Source organism: Theropithecus gelada, chromosome 11 (genome assembly GCF_003255815.1).
Source record: "Theropithecus gelada isolate Dixy chromosome 11, Tgel_1.0, whole genome shotgun sequence".
NCBI lineage: Eukaryota > Metazoa > Chordata > Mammalia > Primates > Cercopithecidae > Theropithecus > Theropithecus gelada.
In genome coordinates this window covers 84,067,398-84,087,453 of record NC_037679.1, presented here as the reverse complement: position 1 = coordinate 84,087,453, position 20,056 = coordinate 84,067,398, and the positions used below count along the sequence as shown (strand labels likewise).

At 51.9% G+C, this 20,056-nt stretch overlaps 1 protein-coding gene across 5 annotated transcripts in view; it reads left to right on the top strand.

Annotated features, from left to right (window-relative positions):
* The window catches only part of SCARB1 (scavenger receptor class B member 1), an 88,859-nt gene that overhangs the window by 12,439 nt on the left and 56,364 nt on the right, over window positions 1-20,056 (top strand). The window contains exon 1 of one of the 5 annotated variants that reach the window (XM_025401894.1): window positions 14,192-14,630. The exons of the other annotated variants lie outside the window; for them this stretch is intronic. Coding sequence (XP_025257679.1) covers window positions 14,628-14,630 — 3 coding nt within the window. The 5' untranslated portion in view covers window positions 14,192-14,627. Of the gene's footprint in view, window positions 1-14,191; window positions 14,631-20,056 lie in introns of those variants that run through there. 5 annotated transcript variants of the gene reach the window in all.

Here is a 20,056-nt window from a genome sequence, read left to right as displayed (position 1 = left end):
CACTCAATTTAAAAAAAGGAAAACAGCAGTGACCCTCGTAAGTAGACTTGGTTAGTGTCAATGTAGGGAGTGAGTTTCTTGTGACCCTGCTGTTCCTCCTGAGTCCCGTGACAGGGCATCCGGACAGGCTGGATGCGATTCTGAAATTAGATTCCTATGTTTTTGTATGTACGTCTCAGTCTCACTTGCCAGTGGCTTCCTCGGATACTTAGAAAATAAATGGCATCTGCACCACGTCACGGAGAAACTGACTGCTTTGGAATTCCCAGAAGCTCCTGGAAGGGAACCTTCCTGAGGGATATTGAAGGAGAATTAAATAATTTTCTCAGTGACTGGGACAGGTTATGCTGTCAATGCTCATTGGCTGTGATTGGCTGGGCTGGGATCACATGTGCATCCTTGGACCAATTGCTGTGGCTCGAGTAATGGACTGCTGTGATTGGTCAGCCTTGGGTCACCTGGCCATTTGGAGCCAGGGAGGGAAGTTGTTCTTGTCCATACAGACTCATGTAGGAGTGGGGTGGTTCCCTAAAGGTAAAAAGGAGGGGCCGTTGGCAGGGAGATGAGAGAGCCATAGGCAGCAAAAATGGGGCCGGGCTCCTTTGCCCCCAAGTAGCTTCCCACTTCATCCCCGCATTGCCTTTCACTGTCTTTGGCTGTTAGAGTATTAGAGATTATTTTGTTTGGCTGATTATTTTGTTTACCAAGGCCTCTTGAGGAGGTAGTAGCTTACTAGCTGTTTATTTATTATTTATTTATTTGTTTATTTTGAGACGGAGTTTCTCTCTTGTTGCCCAGGCTGGAGTGCAATGGTGCGATCTCAGCTCACTGCAACCTTTGCCTCCCAGGTTCAAGCGATTCTCCTGCCTCAGCCTCCCAAGTAGCTGGGATTACAGGCGTGCACCACTATGCCCAGCTAATTTTGCATTTTTAGTAGAGACGGGGTTTCTCCATGTTGGCCATGCCGGTCTCGAACTCCTGACCTCAGGTGATCCTCCCGCCTTGACTTCCCAAAGTGCTGGGATCACAGGTGTGAGCCACCACGCCCGGCCTACTTATTTATTTTTTTGAGACATGGTCTCGGTCTGTCACCTGGGCTGGAGTGTAGTGGCATGATCTTGGTTCACAGCAACCTCCACCTCCCGGGTTTAAGAGATTCTCCTGCCTCATCCTCCTGAGTAGTTGGGATTAGAGGTGCCCTCCACCACACCTGGCTAATTTTTGTATTTTTAGTAGAGGCGGGGTTTTGCCAGGTTGGCCAGGCTAGTCTGGAACTCTTGACCTCAAATGATCCACCCACTTTGGCCTCCCAAAGTGCTGGAATTATAGGCATATGCCACAGTGCCCGGCCTTTATTATTTATTTATTTAGATTTTTTGAGACAGGGTCTCACTCTGTCACCCAAGCTGGAATGCAGTGATATGATTACAGCTCATTGCAGCTTCAACTACTCAGGCTCAATCGATCCTCCTACCTTGGCCTCCTGAGTAACTGGGACTACAGGTGTGCACCATGCCCAGCTAATTTTTAAACTTTTTGTAGAGACAGGAGTCTTGCTATGTTGCCCAGGTTGGCCTTGAACTCCTGGCCTTAAGCAATCCTCCCACCTTGGTCTTACAAAGTGCCGGGATTACACTCATGAGTCACTGTACCTGGCCTAATCGCTTTAACGGGGAAAGTTTCATCAGCTGTCAGAGTGTTAGATCTGGACTGACTTGGGTTCCGAAGCTCAGTTCCATCTTTTAATTTTTCTTTTGGGAACCAAATTCTGTAGGATACTCAAGGCCACGGAGATAGTTAGCAGCGAGTGCTGGGTGGGGCTGACTGTCCCAGGCTAGCTGGATGGAGGCCAGGAGGGCCCGGGCAGCAGGGGTGGAAGGGGCCTGGGTGGGTGCAGGAGGAAGTCATTAACGAATGTCCTTCAGACAGGAAGTTCCCAGGGTGCCATTGATACCCCTGCCTGTTCACATCCTGGCGGCAGGACTGGGACGAGGCGTTTTTTAAAAAGTGGGAGAGATGTCAGGGCTGGTGTGCCAAAGTTCAGGCTTTGTCCACCCGAGGTGAGAGGCTGCAGGGGTGTGCCGTGGGCAGAGAGAGGATGCGGTAGGGGTGGGAGGGATGAGCTGCCCAGATGCAGCTGCGGAGGAGTGGATCTGGAATCCTAGCCACCAGGTGTACCCTGCAGTGTGTCCCAGCATCAGTCCCAGGCTTCCCTCCAGCCTTTGGCAGGGCTTCAGCTTCCAGCAGCTCAGGTGGACCCCAGTGTATGGACTTTGGAGGCAGGCAGCCCAGGTTCAAATCCTGGCTTGGCCACTTCCCAGTTGGGTGCCTCAGCCAAGTGACTCACCCTCTCTGTGCCTTTTTTACTTTTCTGTAAAATGAAGTTAATAAAAGCATGTCCTACATAGGGCTTTTAAGGTGGCAGAATTGGCTCATGTCAGACACTTCGAATAGCAGCTTGGCAAGTGTCACGTAAGGGCTTGCTGTTTCCCACATCTTAACCTGATAGACACAGACATAGAGAGGGATCCATCTGTCAGCAGTTTGCTGAAATGGGACCATACTCTGCACGCTTTGCTGTGCCGTGGGTTTCTCACGCTGTCATCGCTTGTCCATGTTTTCCTCAGTCAGCCGGGATTTTCTGGTGATGATCACGCTCTGATTCTCTAGATGCCTGGAAACGTTCCACGGTGCGGATGTACCCCGGCTCGTTCTGCCGTTCTCATGAGGGAGGCACCAGCTTTTAAAATAAAGCAGCCCAGTGTGTTCTTCCACCACCCCATCACCCGAGGTTCTATTTTCAAAAATTTTATTTTGTAAAAATGGCAAGAAAAGTACAAGTTGCTGCATGTACGTTCTCTCTCTCTCTCTCTCTCTCTCTCGTTTCTGAGCCTTTTGGGTGCATTCTGAGGACAAGGACTTCCTTCTCCATGACTGCAGACCATGACCCCACTCAGGAAGGCCACGAGGATCCACACCTTTAATCTGACACTCAGTCTGCGTTCAGATTCCCTTACGGTCCCAATAACACTTTTTGTGGTAGTTGTTCATGAAAAAATTTTGAATTGGCCGGGCACGGTGGCTCATGCCTGTAATCATAACACTTTGGGAGGCCGAGGCGGGTGGATCACGAGGTCAAGAGATTGAGACCATCCTGGCCAACATGGTGAAACCCTGTCTCTACTAAAAATACAAAAATTAGCTGGGCATAGTGGTGCGCACCTGTAGTCCCAGCTACTTGGGAGGCTGAGGCAGGAGAATCGCTTGAACCCAGGAGGCGGGAGGTTGCAGTGAGCCAAGATCACACCACTGCACTCCAGCCTGGGCAACAGAGTGAGTCTCCGTCTCAAAAAAAAAAATAATAATTTTGAATCCAAGGTTGCATCCTGCATCTGGTTGCCTTATGTGTTTTTCCTCTTTGATCCAGACCTGCTCTCCAGCCCTTTTCTTTTTGCTCGGTCTTTCGGGACACTGGCATCTGTAAAGGGGCCAGGCGGGTGCTTTTGGCAGGACGGCTCTTGATTTGGATTTGTCTGATTGCTTTCTCAGGCGCGCACGTGTTCTTCCCACAGTCTCCCACACAGAAGCCTCATTGTGTGAATCAGTTTGGAGCATTGTGTTTCTGATGAGCTGGGGTGGGTGCCTGGACCCTCCGCCAGCTCCCAGCCTGGCAGTTACAGTGCGAGTTTGAACCTCCTGGGTTAAAGAAGCCTGCGATTCCCCCCGGCCCCTTCCTCCACCTGCTTTCTAAAATTCCTGGCTCTCGTTCCTTGCCTTTGAGCAGTGATGCGTCCATCCTTCAGCGGCCTTCGGCCAGCCTATGCCCACCCCGGTGCCATCACATGGGAAGGGATGGCGGATCTGATCCCTGCCTCTTCCCCTGGGCCAGAAAGACTGTGGAAACCCTGGGGTCTTACGGCTGGTCAGGTGGAAACGGGAGGCTGGATGGAGTGGCAGGTGGGGGCTTTTCCTCTTTTGCCTCTCCCTACCTGGGCCTCCCGGCAGCCACCAGCCCAGATGCCCAGACCTCAGAGCCCTGTGGAAATTCTTGTGCCGGATCATCTTGGGCCTGTCTGGCCTCCTGCAGGCAGGTGGAGATCATGCTGACCTTACTTGGCTGAGAGCCCATTGCAGCCAGGATCCCTTGGCAGCTCTGGGAACAGCCAAGTCTCCCCTGTCCTTGGGATTTCCTTCTACTATCTGTTCCCAGGCTCCTGGACTCCACCTGCTGCAACCCTCGCTTTGCACTTTCCACCCAGAGTCTTTGATTTCTGTTTTTTGTGAAATATTGCTCACTTTGAGGAAAGTGTAAGACACATGCAATCAAATACGTAACTAAGATGAACATGCGTGCGATCACCCCACGTGAAAAAGAGTGAAAGCTCATCTGCCCTGAAGCCCCTGCAGAAGAAACTGTGTTTGGTCCCGGCTTGCTTTGCTTTTGATAGTGTCACTCCCTCATACCCAGCCCTAAACACCGGGATTAGTTTGGTCTGGTTTTGGACTTTACTTGAATGCAAGCATACTCTCTGTATTTTTGTTTGATTGAGTCTTGCTGGTGTTACTTCATACTGTATTTGTGGGATCCATCCACATTGTTGTGATAAGCTGCACTCCATTTTCGTGGCCATGTCATATCACAGTTCATGATGCTAATCGGAAGAAGCCAGTGTCACAGTTCATCTGTCTGTTTTTTTTTTTTTTTTGGAGATGGAGTCTTGCTCTGTGGCTAGGCTGGAGTGCAGTGGCGTGATCTCTGCTCACTCCCACCTCTGCCTCCCAGGTTCAAGTAATTCTCCTGTCTCAGCCTCCCAAGTACCTAGGATTATAGGCATGCACCACCACGCCCAGCTAATTTTTGTATTTTTAGTAGAGATAGGCTTTCACATTGGCCAGGATGGTCTCAACCTCTTCACCTCATGATCTGCCTGCCTCGGCCTCCCAAAGTGCTGGGATTACAGGCGTGAGCCACCATACCCAGCCAGTTCATCTGTTTTAACCCTGATGCCGGTGACTGTGTCCACTTCTGGGTTATGACACACTCGTGTCCCTGCCTGCACGGGACATGTGCCTGAATCCCTCTAGGGCCCGACGTTCGGAGTAGAGGGGCTGGTCATGGCGTGCATGTCTTCACCTGCATGGAGAAGGGCCAAGCTGTTGTCCAAAGTGGTTGCAGCAGTTTCCAATCCCATCACTTGTTTTTCATTTAACAATTTATTGAGGTGAAATTCACATAACATATAATTAATCCTTGTAAATTGAACAATTCAGTGAAACCACCACTTCTACCTAGTTTCAAAACATTTCCATCCCTCCCAAGTACAATTGCCCATTCTCCGCTCCTTGCAGCTCCCCAGCCCCTGGCAACCACTCATTTTCTTTCTGTCTCTATAGATGCACCTGTTATGGATCTTTCTTTTCTCTCTTTCTCTCTCTTTCTCTCTTTCTTTCTTTCTTTCTTTCTTTCTTTCTTTCTTTCTTTCTTTCTCTCTCTCTTTCTCTCTCTCTTTCTCTCTTTCTCTCTTTCTTCTCTTTCTTTCTCTCTTTCTCTCTCTCTCTCTCTCTCTCTCTCTTTCTTTCAACAGAGTCCTGCTCTGTCACCCAGGCTGGAGTGCAGTGGCGCAATCTCGGCTCACTGCAACCTCCGGCCTCCCGGGTTCAAGCGATTCTCCTGCCTCAGCCTCCCGCGTAGCTGGGATTACAGGTGCCCGCCACCACACCTGGCTAACTTTTTTTTGTATTTTTAGTAGAGACAGGGGTTTTATCACGTTGGCCAGGCTGGTCTCGAACTCCTGACCTCAGGTGATCTACCCGCCTCAGTCCCAAAGTGTTGGGATTACAGGCCTGAGCCGCCGTGCCCAGCCCTGGACATTTTTTATAAATGAAATCATGTGATGTGTGGCCTTAAGTGCCCGACTTCTTCTGCTTAGCGTCACGTTTTTGGGGTTCATCGTGGTGTGGCATGTGGAGTGCTGCGTTCCTTTTTGTGGCTGAGCAGGGCTCCACGGTGCGAATGGACTGCATGTTGCTTTTCCGCACCTCTGTGGATGGGCGTCTGGGCTGGTGGCTGCTGGGAGCGGTACTGCTGGGAGCGCACATTTTAGGAACTCGCTTGGCCTCTGCTTTCAGTGGTCTCCTTTTATCCCCTCCTTCCCCTCACCCCTCTCGCTCTTCAGTCTTCCCTGCCCCTGTGCCTGCCCTCTGTGTCGCTGCGTCTGTAAACCTGAGCGTGTCCTTGGACCTCGTGCTGTCCTGGGCGATAGCACAGATTCCAGAGCCTCCAGGGGTGGGTCCAGATCCCGGCCCTGCCTCCTGCTGCTGTGTGACCATGGACAGGCTCCTCAAGTCTCTGGTCTCTGGTGGGTGTCTGAGTCTGCATAGGAGGTGGAGGTTGCAGTGAGCCGAGATTGTGCCACTGCACTCCAGTCTGGGCGACAGAGTAGGACTCTGTCTCAAAAAAAAAAAAAAGAAAAGAAAGAAAGAAAAGAAAGGAAGAAAAGAGAGAAAGAAAAGAAAAAGAGAGAGGAAGGGAGGAAGGAAGGAAGGAAGAAAGGAAGAAAGGTCCATAACAGGTGCATGTGCGAAAGACCGTGTATTCCTGTGCAGTTCTGAGGCTGGAAGTCCAAGATCAACATGTCGGTAGGGCTGGCTTCTCTGGAGACCCCTCTCCCAGCCTCGTAGACGCCACCTTCTCCCTGTGTGCGCACATCCCTAACGGCTCTCTACGTGTCCTAATCTCCTCTTCTAAGGGCGTCAGTCAGATTGGATTAGGGCTCACCCCACTGGCCTCATTTTAACGTAATCACCGATTTAAAGGCCCTGCCCCCCACAATACAGTCACATTCTGATGCACCAAGGGTTAGGGCTGCGACGTGGGAATTTTGGGGGAACACAGTTCAGCTCATAATAGTAGGGTACCTATAAAATGGGCTAAAACCATGCCTTCCTATAGGATTCAGTGAGGACTGAGGGAGCTAAAGGTGGAAGTGCTTTGAGCTGGGGGTGGCACAGGGAGGCCCCCCTCACATGGCCATTCATGTCTGAGGAGAGGGTGGCTTCTCCATGCCACGCACAGTAACTCGTGCCAACATTCCTTGTGCTGCCCTGTTTAAAATCTGTCCGTGTTCCTGTGCATGTATTGCTTCCCACTGCTGCCTGGACCCCCAATTAATATTCATCCCGTTGTGTTTATTCCCTTAGTGACGGGGGTACCTTGGTTACATCTGACTCCTGCCTCCACAAATGGCAAATATGCTGGACCCTGCTGCCTTGTGCTTCTGCAGAATTTCCTGGGGATGCGCAGGAGTGGAATTGCTGTAGGGCAGAGGGGGAGAGAGTTTCACCCAACATGCCTTCCAGAAGGGCCACTGCTGTTCACCCTCCCAGCTCTCACATCCTCTCCAGCACCCGAGACGCTTTAGCCTTTGGGAATGTCTGGGGTCCCGGTGGGTGTACGTGGTGCAGCATTGTTCTCATGTGCTTTTTTTAGGTGTGAATTTGGGTCTTCTTCCTTTCGTAAGTCCTCAGGTGGAGGTCTGAGGCTCAGAGATTTTGAGGGCCTTGTTGGAGGGTCACAGAGCACACTGGGGCTAGACCCCCCAGCTTGGGCTTGGAGGGCCTACAGCATGGATGTAGGGCCCTTCCTCAATCCGGGATGACCGCATCTTGCGATCTTAACTTGGTAACATCTGCAGAGACCCTATTTTTAAATAAGGCCACATTCTGAGGCTCTACGTGGGAATGAATTTGGGGGGCTACATGCTTCTGGCCAGCACTGTGTGTGCGGGTGCCCAGTCCTCAGATCTGCAGAACTCTGGGCTCAAATCCAGGTCCTACTACTTGGGTCCTGTGGCAACTCACTTTTCTCCTGAAAGCCGATTTCCACCTCTGCACATGGGGCCAACTTCTTCCATCTCACAAACCAGAGGTCGAGGCCAGGTGCAGGGGCTCATGCCTGTAATCCCAGCACTCAGTGAGGCAGAGGTGGGAGGATCGCCTGAGGCCAGGAGTTCAAGACCCCCCATCTCCACAGAAAGTAAGACACAAACAAAACAAACTGGAGGCCAAGGAGAGCAGCTGTGGATGGTCACGTTGCCTCTCACTGGGTGTGCCCAGCTCTTACCCAGAAAGCCCTGGCTGGCATTAAAAATAAGGAAGGTAAAATAGGGATATGATCAAACAAATTGAAAGTGTACGAAAAAGAGTCAGCCTTCTGGAAAGATCACAGCACGCCACTGCTCCCCTGGGCCCAGCTGGTCTTTGCTCCAGAGGTGACTTGGGTTAACAGTTCCTTGTTTTTCCTTCCTGCCATAAACGTGTTTGCGTCCACAGAGGGGGACCCACACCCGTATCCTTCCCGTCCCTGGCACACGCCCCACATGGGCGCACGATTCCCATGCTTTTCTGCTTCTTGGCTGGGGCACCTAGGTGGATCTTGGCATCTCTCGTTCCCACACAGAACCCATCCTCATCCCAGCCCTGGGCCTCTGTCTCCCAGCGGGCTTTGCAAATAGGAGCCTGCAAAGGACAGGGCTGTGTTTCCCAAAGGCCAGAGCAGTGAAGAGGGGCACGTGGGGTTGTGGGGCACACCTCTAGAACATTGGGGTCCGGGGGTCCTTTCCAGTAAGACCTTGCTGGAAACACCCTCATGTGGTTCAGGGCTTTCTCGGGGTGGATGAGCTTCCTGGGCTGCTGTAACAGATGACCGCTGATGTGGTGGCTTCAGATATCAGGCATGGATTCTCCTGCAGTCCTGGAGGCCAGCAGTCTGGAATCAAGGTGTCACTGGGAACACACTGCCTCCAGAGGGTGTAGGGGAGGCTCTCTCCTTGTCTCCTCCAGCTTCTGTGACTCTAGCTGTTTTGTGGTTTCTGGCTGTATCACTCCAAATTCTGCCTCCATCATCACCTGGCCTTCTCCTCTGTGTCTTCTTTCTCTCTCTCTCTTTTGTTTTATATTTTTAGAGAGGGGAATCTCGCTCTGTTGCCCAGGCTGGAGTGCAGTGGCGTGATCACTGCAGCCTCGACCCCCTGGGCTCAAGTGATCCTCGTACTTCAGCCTCCTGAGTAACTGTGTGTCATCTCTTATAAGGACATTTTTGTCATTGGATTTAGGACCTACACTAATCCAGGACAGCCTGATCTCTAGACCTTTAACTTAATTATAACATCTGCAGAAAAGCCCCTTTTTTGGTTACATTCACAGATTCCAAGCGGCCATATCTTTGGGGACCACCATTCAACCCGTTACAGGAAGGATGGTGTTAACAATAGCTGGCATTGATCAAGTACTCGCTGTGTGCCAGACACCACACAGGCTCAGAGAGGTTAAGATACCTGCCGGAGATCACACAGCAGGTGATGGAGGGAAGCCATATCTCCATCAGAATCTGTGTTCCCTGCTACCATCTGGGCACTGTACCCTGGCTGCCCATGGGCCCAGGCCTGTCTGGCAATGTGTTTTGTTTGCCCCATGCCGCTGCTAAGAAAACCTAAATTGTTTGCCAGCATTAAAGATCGGCAGATTTTGGCCAAGCACGGTGGCTCACGCCTGTAATCCCAGCACTTTGGGAGGCTGAGGTGGGTGGATTACTTGAGGTCGGGAGTTCAAGACCAGCCTGGCCAACATGGTGAAACCCCATCTCTCCTAAAAAATACAAAAATTAGCCGGGCATGGTGGTGGGCACCTGTAATCGCAGCTACTCGGGAGACTGAGGCAGGAGAATCGCTTGAACCTGGTAGGCGGAGGTTACGGTGAGCCAAGATCATGCCACTGCACTCCAGCCTGGGCAACAAAAACAAAACAAACAAACAAACAAAAACCCCCCAAAAAACCAGAGGGGCGGATTTTACATCCAAATCTAGGTGTTGAGGCTCTGGTGACGGTTGGGAGAGCTGTGTGGCAGCTGTCGGTGGTGCCGTCCCTGAGCTGAGCTCGTCCTCCTCTGCATGGTGCTCTCCGGCCGTGTGGTTGTGGGCAAGTGAGTGGGCTTCTCTGTGTCTTGGCTCCCTCCTTGTAAAATGGGGCTAGCGGGGGCCCTTGCTTCAAGAGCTGCTGCTGCAGGGGCAGGTGGGTTGGTGGATGGGACGTGCGTCGATGCCGCCTGAGGCCGACTCAGCTGCCATCATGGGTGGTGAGGTGGCCGTGTTAGGGACATCGGTGACGTTCATTGCCAGCCTTTGTGTGTGTGTAAATTTGGAGTAAGTTCCTAGAGGCCATCTGAGGTCCTGGGTGATGGAGGAGTTCACAGAGGGAATCTGGGCCATCAGGTGTCCCGTGGCGTTCAGAGGCCACTTAAGGCCTTAGGCCTGTTATAAACCTCTTGCTTCAGTTTCCTCACCTGTCACAGCACTTGGGCTTTCTACCTTGTCAAGTGAGGTAATAATGACAAGAATGAAAAATACCACTTATTACTGTGATTATTATCTCAGTGTACACGGCAGTATAGAGTGGGGGCTAAGAAAACAGACCCGGTCTGGGCGTGGTGGCTCACACCTGTAATCCCAGTACTTTGGGAGGCTGAGACAGGTGGATTGCTTGAGGTCAGGAGTTTGAGACCAGCCTGGCCAATGTGGTGAAACCGTGTCTCTGCTAAAAATACAAAAACCAGCTGGGCGATTACATGTGGCACTCACCTGTAATCCCAGCTACTTGGGAAGCTGAGGCAGTTGGATTGCTTGAGGTCAGGAGTTTGAGACCAGCCTGGCCAATGTGGTGAAACCCTGTCTCTGCTAAAAATACAAAAACCAGCTGGGCGATTACATGTGGCACTCACCTGTAATCCCAGCTACTTGGGAAGCTGAGGCAGGAGAATTGCTTGAACCTGAGAGGCAGAGGTTGTAGTGAGCTGAGATCGGGCCACTGCATTCCAGCCTAGGTGACAGAGCGAGACTCTGCCTCAAAAAAAAAGAAAACAGGCCGGGCGCGGTGGCTCAAGCCTGTAATCCCAGCACTTTGGGAGGCCGAGACGGGTGGATCACGAGGTCAGGAGATCGAGACCATCCTGGCTAACACGGTGAAACCCCGTCTCTACTAAAAAAATACAAAAAACTAGCCGGGCGAGGTGGCGGGCGCCTGTAGTCCCAGCTACTCGGGAGGCTGAGGCAGGAGAATGGCGTGAACCCGGGAGGCGGAGCTTGCAGTGAGCTGAGATCTGGCCACTGCGCTCCAGCCTGGGCAACAGAGCAAGACTCTGTCTCAAAAAAAAAAAAAAAAAAAAAAAAAAAAAAAGAAAACAGGTCCAGATTCTAGCCATTGTTTCTGGCAGTACCCTAACCACATTGAGCCTCAGTTTCCCCATCTGTAAGGCAGGATTAGTGTTCACAGATTTTCATGACCCCAGACAATAGCTTACCCATTAAGCCACTGTGATGCTGGCCGGAGTTGATATCAAGGGACTGCTGGTGAGGGAACCCTTTGGATAGGGTGATCAGGAGGGCATCTTCAAGGGGTTCAGATTTCAAGAAATTGAGGCTCTTCTCTGAGCCTCAATTTCTCCATCTGTAATGTTGATGATGTTAGTGTTGACCTCCCAGATTGTTGTGGGTTCGGGCAGTGCCCTAGCCTTCCCGAGCCTCAGTTTCCCCATCTGTAAGATGGGATAGCATTAACATCTACTTTGCTGAGCTGTCATGAGGGTTCAGGGAGTGGTGCTGGTAGAGAGAACCATGCAGCGTTTGTGGTGGTGATGATGGTGGTGTGTGGTGTGCCAAGGGAGCCTTGAACCAGCGGGGACGATCCCATGCTGACCTGGGGAGGCGGGGGGCAGGAGGCGGCTGTGCTGGGACGGGCAGGCGATGCTGGTGGGAGCCGTGGCTGTGGGGCAGAGTCTGTCCTCGGGGCAGACAACCCTCTCCCCCTTCTCCTGCAAGACACCAGAGTCAGGGTTGATGTGACCTCCATGCTCCCTCTGGCCCTGACAGCTGTGATCTGTGGCCTGGGAGTGCAGATAAGTGTGATGGAGCTGCCAGCAGGCCTGGGCATCAGTGTCCTTGGTGGGGGGAGGGAGAAGAGACAGGGGCCAGGGAGAGAGCCCCGCTGAGACAGGAGGTCCCCTTCCACCCTGGGAGGTGTGTGGGGAAGAGCTTCCTTGAACCCCCTTAGCTGGGACAGATGGAAGAATGAGCAGCTTTGCATTTCCAGCAGCGTCTCCAGCTTTCCTGGGGCTTTCTCAGCTTGTGTTGATGATGAACCCCAGTGCATGAGGCCATTGGAGCCTTAGAGGCCTGTTTCCCCTGGACAGGTGACTGCCTGGGCCAGATGCAACACTGGCATGGTGCCCTTTTGCTCCTGGCCGGGAGTGACACGGGGCATGGAGCGCTTTGCATTCATCCCCGGCTGTTTGGACACATTTACAACCCTCATTTTACAGATGGGACAAAACCCAGTGGAGAATCCGCTCCGGGCAGCTGTTTATGAACCAGCCGAATGGGACACATAGGACTGCGGGAGGATGAGGAGGGACCCACAGGGCTGACGTGGCAGGGCAGGGTACTCATCCTTTCGGCCCATGTTTACTGCTTGTGAATTGTAGGCCAGGCCTTGTGCCAAGTGTTGGAGCTACAGCCGTGGACAAAAGAGACCTGGTCCTGCTCGCAGCAGCTACGCTTTAGCAGGAGGGACGGGCCACGGAGAAGCACATGGAAGAGCTAGGGTGGCGAGAAGAGCTAGGAAGGGGACAAGGCAGGTGAGCTGACATGGAGCAATGGTAGGGGAGGGGACTCCTTCTGACGTGGGGGTCAGGAGGGCCTCTCAGAGGAGGGGCTATATGAGCTGGAGAGCAGCCAGCAGAGAGTACGCAGGTGTAAAGACCGGAGGTGGGAAGGAGCCCGCAGGTGTAAAGACCGGAGGTGGGAAGGAGCCCGCTGTGTTGGAGGAAGAGGGAGCAGGCCAGTGGGGTTGGGAGAAGTGAGTGGAGGGGGTGAGAGGGGACAGGCATGCGGGGCCTTGTAGGACACCTGGAGGAGTTCAGATTTGGTTTTCAATTCTTTGGAGGGTTCTAAGCAGGGAAGAGCCATGATCTGACTCAGTCTTTTTTTTTTTGGAGACAGAGTCTTGCTCTGTTGCCCAAGCTGGAGTGCAGTGGCACTGTCTCAGCTCACTGCAACTTCCACCTCCCGAGTTCAAGCAGTTCTCCTGCCTCAGCCTCCCGAATAGTTGGGATTACAGGTGCGTGCCACCATACCCGGCTAATTTTTGTATTTTTAGTAGAGATAGGGTTTCACCATGTTGGGCAGGCTGGTCTTGAACTCCTGACCTCAGGTGATGCACCTGCCCCGGCCTCCCAAAGGGCTGGGATTACAGGTGTGAACCACCATACCTGGCCTGACTCAGTCTTGAAGAGCCCTCTGGCTGCTCTCGGGAGAAGGGGGTGTTGGGGGCCAGGCTGGAAGTGGGGAGGCAGAGAGGATGGTGATTTGAGCCAGGGTGGGGATAGTTTTCAAAATGGAAAGAAGGGAACAGATTCGAGTTTTTCTTCTTTTTTCAGGGAGAGTCAACAAGTTTGGTCAGTGGACTGGGGTGCGAGGGAAGGAGAGGAATCAAGGGTGGTTCTTAGACTTCCCTTTTGAGGAGCGTGGTAGATGGTAGAGCAGTTTTCTAAGATGAGAAGATCAGGGGAGGGAGGTTGAGAGCAGATGGAGTTTGGGCCTTAACTCTGGTCCTAAAATCATGCTAGGACAACTCAAAAACAAAAGCCAGACAACCCCATTAAAACACCGGCCAAGCACTTGCAAAGAAGACATGCAGGCGGCTGGGCACGTGGCTCACACCTGTAATCCCAGCACTGTGGGAGGCCGAAGTGGGTGGATCACAAGGTCAGGAGTTCGAGACAAGCCTGACCAAGATGGTGAAACCCTGTCTCTGCTAAAAATACAAAAATTAGCCAGGTGTGGTGGCGGACACCTGTAGTCCCAGCTACTCAGGAGGCTGAGGCAGGAGAATTATTTGGACCCGGGAGGCGGAGGTTGCAGTGAGCCAAGATCGTGCCACTGCACTCTAGCCTGGGGGAGACAGCGAGACTCCGTCTCAAAAAAAAAAAAAAAAAAAAAAAAGACACGCAGATAGCCAACGGGGACATGGAATTGTACTCAGCGGCACTTGCTCATCGTTGGGGAAATGAGAATCAGTGAGACACACTCATACCCGTTAGGATGGCCACTTGAGAAAACAGAAAATCTCACGTATTGGTGAGGGTGCGGAGAAATCAGGGCCCATGTGTGCTGCTGGCGGGAATGTAGAATGGTGCAGCTGCTGTGTGGAGGCCCCCCAAAATTTAACATAGAATTACCATATGGTGGGGCAACCCCACTTCTATGTATTAAAGAAATGGAAAGTGGGAACTTGAAGAGGAATCTGGCCACTGTGTTGATTGCAGTGCTGTTCACGATGACCAAATGGTGGGAGCAACCCAAGTGTCCACTGGTGGGTGTAATGAGCTGGGGCCCATCCACACGTTGGAATAGGATTCAGCCTGCAAAAGGAAGGATGTTCTGATGCATGCTGCAACATGCATGGGCCTTGAGGAAGTTATGCGAATGAAATAAACCAGCCACGACAGGACAAATACCGTCCGATTACATTTGCATGAGCTCCCTAGAGTAGCCAGATTCACAGAGATAGGAAGGAGAATGGTGGGTGCCAGGGGCTGGGGGGAGAGGGGGTGGGGAGCTCTTATTCAGTGGGTACAGGGTTTCAGTTTTGCAAGATGAAAGAGTTCTTTGGATGGATGTTGTTGATGATTGCACAACATTGCAAATGTCCTTAATACCACTGAACTGTACGCTTAAAAATGGCTAAGTTGGGCTAGGCGTGCGGTGGCTCAAGCCTGTAATCCCAGCACTTTTGGAGCCCGAGGTGGGTGTATCATGAGGTCAGGAGTTCAAGACCAGCCTGGCCAAGATGGTGAAACCCCATCTCTACTAAAAATACAAAAATTAGCCTGGCATGGTGGTGGACGCCTGTAATCCCAGCTACTCGGGAGGCTGAGGCAGAGAATTGCATGAACCTGGGAGGCAGAGGTTGCAGTGAGCCGAGATCGCACCAGCGCACTCCAGCCTGGGCGACAGAGTGAGACTCCATCTCAAAAAAAAAAAAAAAGGCTAAGCTGGTAAATTTTATGTTTACCCCAATTAAAATTAAAAAAGAACTGTGGCAAGGTTTAACCTGGAGGGAGAAATGGTACCGGCCCCTCCTGCTTGAATGGATTGGGCTATTGGTTTGTAGATGGTAGACCAGACGGCCCACCAGCTTGTTGGCCAGGGTGGAATTCCAACATGCTGAGCCTGTTGCAAGAGACTTAGCCTTTGAAGCAGGCAGCTCTGAGATTCTGATTCCTCCAGGCCCAAACCACCGTTGCCCTATTTTACACGACCTTGGCTGGCTTCATGATGTGTTCTTGAACTGGAGCCAGTGGTGAGCTCAGGGAGGCTCCTGTAACAATAGTTCACTGAGGCATGTTTACACCCGGGTGCCCTCTTTACAACAGGCACATGTCCTAGGTCATCTCATTCTCTCTGCACTGTTACCGGGGAGGATGGGGAGGCACTCACGTCTCCGTGTGGCACATCAGGGGACCGGGTGGGAGGGGCTGACTGAGCGGAGGCCAGAACTAGGTCTGCAGCCCTGGCCCTCTCCCTGATGGCCAGATCCGGCTTCACCCATGAAGCTGGCCTGGCAAGGGACGGCCCTTCCTGAATTTCTGTGTGGTCTAGGCTGGGGTTGGCGTGCTTTTCTGTACAGAGACAGATAGTCAATATGTTCAGCTCTGCAGGCTGCACGGGTTGTGTCTCAGCTGCTCAGCCCTGCTGCTACATTGCTGAGGCGGCCATTGATGATACAGATACAAGTCAAAGTGGCTGCTGTGGGCCAGTGCCACTGCATTTATGAACACTGAAATGTGAATTTCATATAACTTTCACATGTCATGAAATGGCATTTTTCTTTCAATTATTTATTTCTTTATTTTTAATATATTTTTTGGAGACAGGGTCTCACTGTGTCACCCAGGCTGGGGTGCAAGGGCATCATCATGGCTCACTGCAGCCTAGACCTCCAGGGCTTGTTATCCTCCCACCTTACTCTCCTGAGTAGCTGGGACAACAGGCATGTGCCACCATGCCTGGCTAATTTTTTTTTTTTTTTTTAGATTGGTGGGCGGGTGTGGGGGGGGCCCTCACTATGTTGCCCAGGCTGGTCTTGAACTCCTGGCCTCAAGTGATCCTCCCACCTTGGTCTCCCAAAGTGCTGGGATTACAGGCGTGCAGCACTGCACCCGGCTGGCTGACTTTCTTTCTTTCTTTTCTTTCTTTCCTTTCTTTCCCTTCTTTCCATTTCAAAAGGTAAAATGATTGTTAGCTTGTGGGGTGAGTAGAAATAGACATCAGGCTGGCTTTGGTCCACAGGCCGTAGCTTGTTGAAATCTTGCTAAGAATAGACAGGAAAGGCCGGGCGCGGTGGCTCACGCCTGTAATCCCAGCACTTTGGGAGGCCGAGGCGGGCGGATCACAAGGTCAGGAGATCGAGACCACGGTGAAACCCCGTCTCTACTAAAAATACAAAAAATTAGCCGGGCGCGGTTGTGGGCGCCTGTAGTCCCAGCTACTCGGGAGGCTGAGGCAGGAGAATGGCGTGAACCCGGGAGGCGGAGCTTGCAGTGAGCCGAGATCGCGCCACTGCACTCCAGCCTGGGCGACAGAGCGAGACTCTGTCTCAAAAAAAAAAAAAAAAAAAAGAATAGACAGGAATAATGCTTTTGCTTGAAAACAGCCAGCTTTATTGAGGTTGAGGTGTTTGAAAGAAGGCATATTCGCTATCTGACTTGTGTGGAAACAGTGGGGCTGGGATCAGCCCTGGTGGAAACTGTTCTTGTCCGAAAAAGCAAGTAGAGGTGGGCTGCCTGGAGTTCCCATCACGGAAGTGCAACTGGGGAGCAGGACGAGGCCCTGATTTGGTGAGGAAGGAGAGGTTGTGCTTGATTCGTCTCTGTGCCCGGGGACCAGGACTGTGTGCGCCTTCCAGCATTCTCTTCGCTGTTCCAAGCTCCTTATTGCCACACCTGCGCTGGGCCTTTACCAAGGCAGTGCCCAGGCTTTGGTGTCAGACCCGAGGTCGAGACTGTGCCACTATCAGGTTTGTGCTCTTGGGTAAGCAAGTGGTTTAATCTCCCTGTACTTCACCTTCTTCATCAGTAAAATGGAGAATAACTACCTGCCTCACAGATGAATTGTTAGCTTTATTCTATTTTATTTTATTTCATTTTATTTTGAGACAGGGTCTTGCTCTGTCACCCAGGCTGGAGTACAGTGGCACGATCATGGCTCACTGCAGACTCGATCTCCTGGGCTCAAGGGATCCTCCTGCCTCAGCCTTCCACGTACCTGGGTCTACAGGCATACACTACCACACTTGGCAAATTTTTTTTTTGAGACAGAGTCTCACTCTGTCGCCCAGGCTGGAGTGCAGTGGTGTGATCTCGGCTCACTGCAAGCTCCGCCTCCCAGGTTCACGCCATTCTCCTGCCTTAGCCTCCCGAGTAACTGGAACTACAGGCGCCCATCACCAAACCCAGCTAATTTTTTTGGTATTTTTAGTAGAGACGGGGTTTCACCGTGTTAGCCAGCATGGTCTTGATCTCCTGACCTTGTGATCTGCCCGCCTCGGCCTCCCAAAGTGCTGGGATTACAGGTGTGAGCCACCACGCGAGGCCCACATTTGGCAAATTTTAAAAAATATTTTGTAGAGATGGGGCTCACTCGACCTCCTGGGCTCAAGCGATCCTCCTGCCTTGGCCTTCCAAAGTCCTGGGATTACAGGTGTGAGCCACCACACCCGGCCTAATTGTTAGGTTTAAATAAATGAACGCGTTGCTTTAGATGGGATGCTTTGAGCTAGAAACAGCATAAAACTTGCCTCCAGTGGCTTCTCTAATGCAGATGTTTACTATTGTGCTTCCTGAGAGACGGGAGGTGGTGGTTTACAGACGCCTTCAGCAGTTCAGGACATCGTGCTCTGCCTCAGTAGAGTTTGCCCAGTGGCTCTCCGAGGTGGGTGTATTGACGGACACTCTGGCCAGTGACGCACGCGTGAGAACTCTGGTGCTTGTCAGTGCGTGCCAGTGAATATGTATGATGTCCCTGAGCTCTTCCTACTGTGTACCTGAGTCACTTGTGAATTGCATGTCCTTTTCCCCACTTGCTGCTCAGTCCACAAGGGCAGGAATCCTGTTGGATTAACTTTACCCCTGTAGCACTGATTGCTTGCTTTAGGTGCTCAGGCAGGATTGGAATGAATGAATGATTGAGTGAATGAATGAAGGAATGCCGCGTTCTCATCATGTGTTACTATAGGACAGGGATTGCAAACTCTGCAGGAACATACATAGGGGAAGGGCCCTGGCATGAGGTCATAGGGAGTGGTGGGGTCTGTTGCAAGCTGGAGGGCATACCCCATCTGTGAAGCGGCTGCTGCTCTGCTCCAGCAGGCTGGGCCACGTGGCATGCAGGTCTGGAGCTGGACATCACGCAGGTTCCCAAAAGAAGCCAAAAGGCTGGAATTTACCTGCTGGTTTAAGATACTGTCGACAGATTCAAATATTTTGAAATATCTTGTGATCCAAAACCCATCTACTGGTCAAATCTGGCCCATGGGCCCAGATTGTGGCATCTGGTTCAAGAAGAGATAAGACCTAGTCTGTGTTTTTTTTAGTGGGGGTGGGGAGGATGGGGTGTATAAGAAATTTTGAGTGAATTAAAAAAAACTTATGAAAAATTTCAAGGGCTGGGTGCAGTGTCTCACGTTCGTAATCCCAGCTCTTTGGGAGGTTGAAGTAGGAGAATTGCTTGAGGCCAGGAGTTTCAGACCAGCCTGGGCAACATAGTGAGACCCCTACAAAAAATAAAAAAATTAGCTGAGTGTAGTGACGGAAGCTGCTGTGGTCCCAGCTACAAGGAGGCTGAGGCAGGAGGATGGTTTGGGCCCAGGAGTTCAAGGCTACAGTGAGCTAGGACTGCGCCAGTGTACTCCAGCCAGGGTGACAGAGCGAGACCGTCTTTTAAAAAAAAAAAATTAAAACATACATAAAAATAGACCGGTGTGATGGTCATGCGCCCTGTAACTTGCTGAGGAGATACCAAGTCCTGCCTTCTGCACGTGCCTCCATACAGTTCCCCCTTTTCCACATTGTTCCGGGGCTCATGCCAGACATTGCCTCATCCATCAGTGTCTCTAATACAGCCATGGCTCTTCATGGTGCATTGGAGTCCGGACGCTGGAGGGCTGGCTAAAACACAGATCACCAGGCCCCCTGAGTGTCTGAGTCGGCAGACCTGGCATGGAGCCTGGGAACCTGTTTTTTTATCGAGTTCCCAGGTGATGCTGATGCTGCTGGTTCAGGGACCACCTGTTGTTTCTGGGGGGGATAGGGTCTTGCTCTGTTGTGCAGCCTGGAGTGTAGTGGTGTGATCACAGCTCACTGCAGCCTCGACCTCCTGGGCCCAAGCAATCCTCCTGCCTCAGCCTCCCAAGTAGCTGGGACTACAAGTACATGCCACCATGCCTGGCTATTGTAAAAAAATTTTGTTGTAGAGATGAGATCTTGCTATGTTGCTCAGGCTGTTGAACTGCTGGGCTCAAGTGATCCTCCCATCTTGGCCTTCCAAAGTGCTGGGATTACAGGCGTGAGCCACCATGCTCAGCCAGGGACCACACTTCAAGAACCGCTGCCTGAATGGGTACCTGGTAAACACCACCACTACGACAAAGCAAAAGAAAATTCCTGAACATGACCACAGTACTATGCTCACACCAGAACTCATTCTGTAGGGCAGTAATGAGCTTTGAAAGGTGGACCTGCTCGAATGTTCGGAAATTGCCCAAGGCCTCATGCCTGGAGCGGGAGGCTCTGCCTGGACCCTCAGCCCCTTGTTGGTTGGGCCCCTTTTGGGGCCTCAGGAGGTGTGGCTCAGGGACCAGCAAAAGGGATCAGCACCGGTGACAGTCTGTTTCTGGTCCCGGCCCCGCCTGGAAGTGTCTGGGAACCTGAGGACCCTGGAGTGGCTCT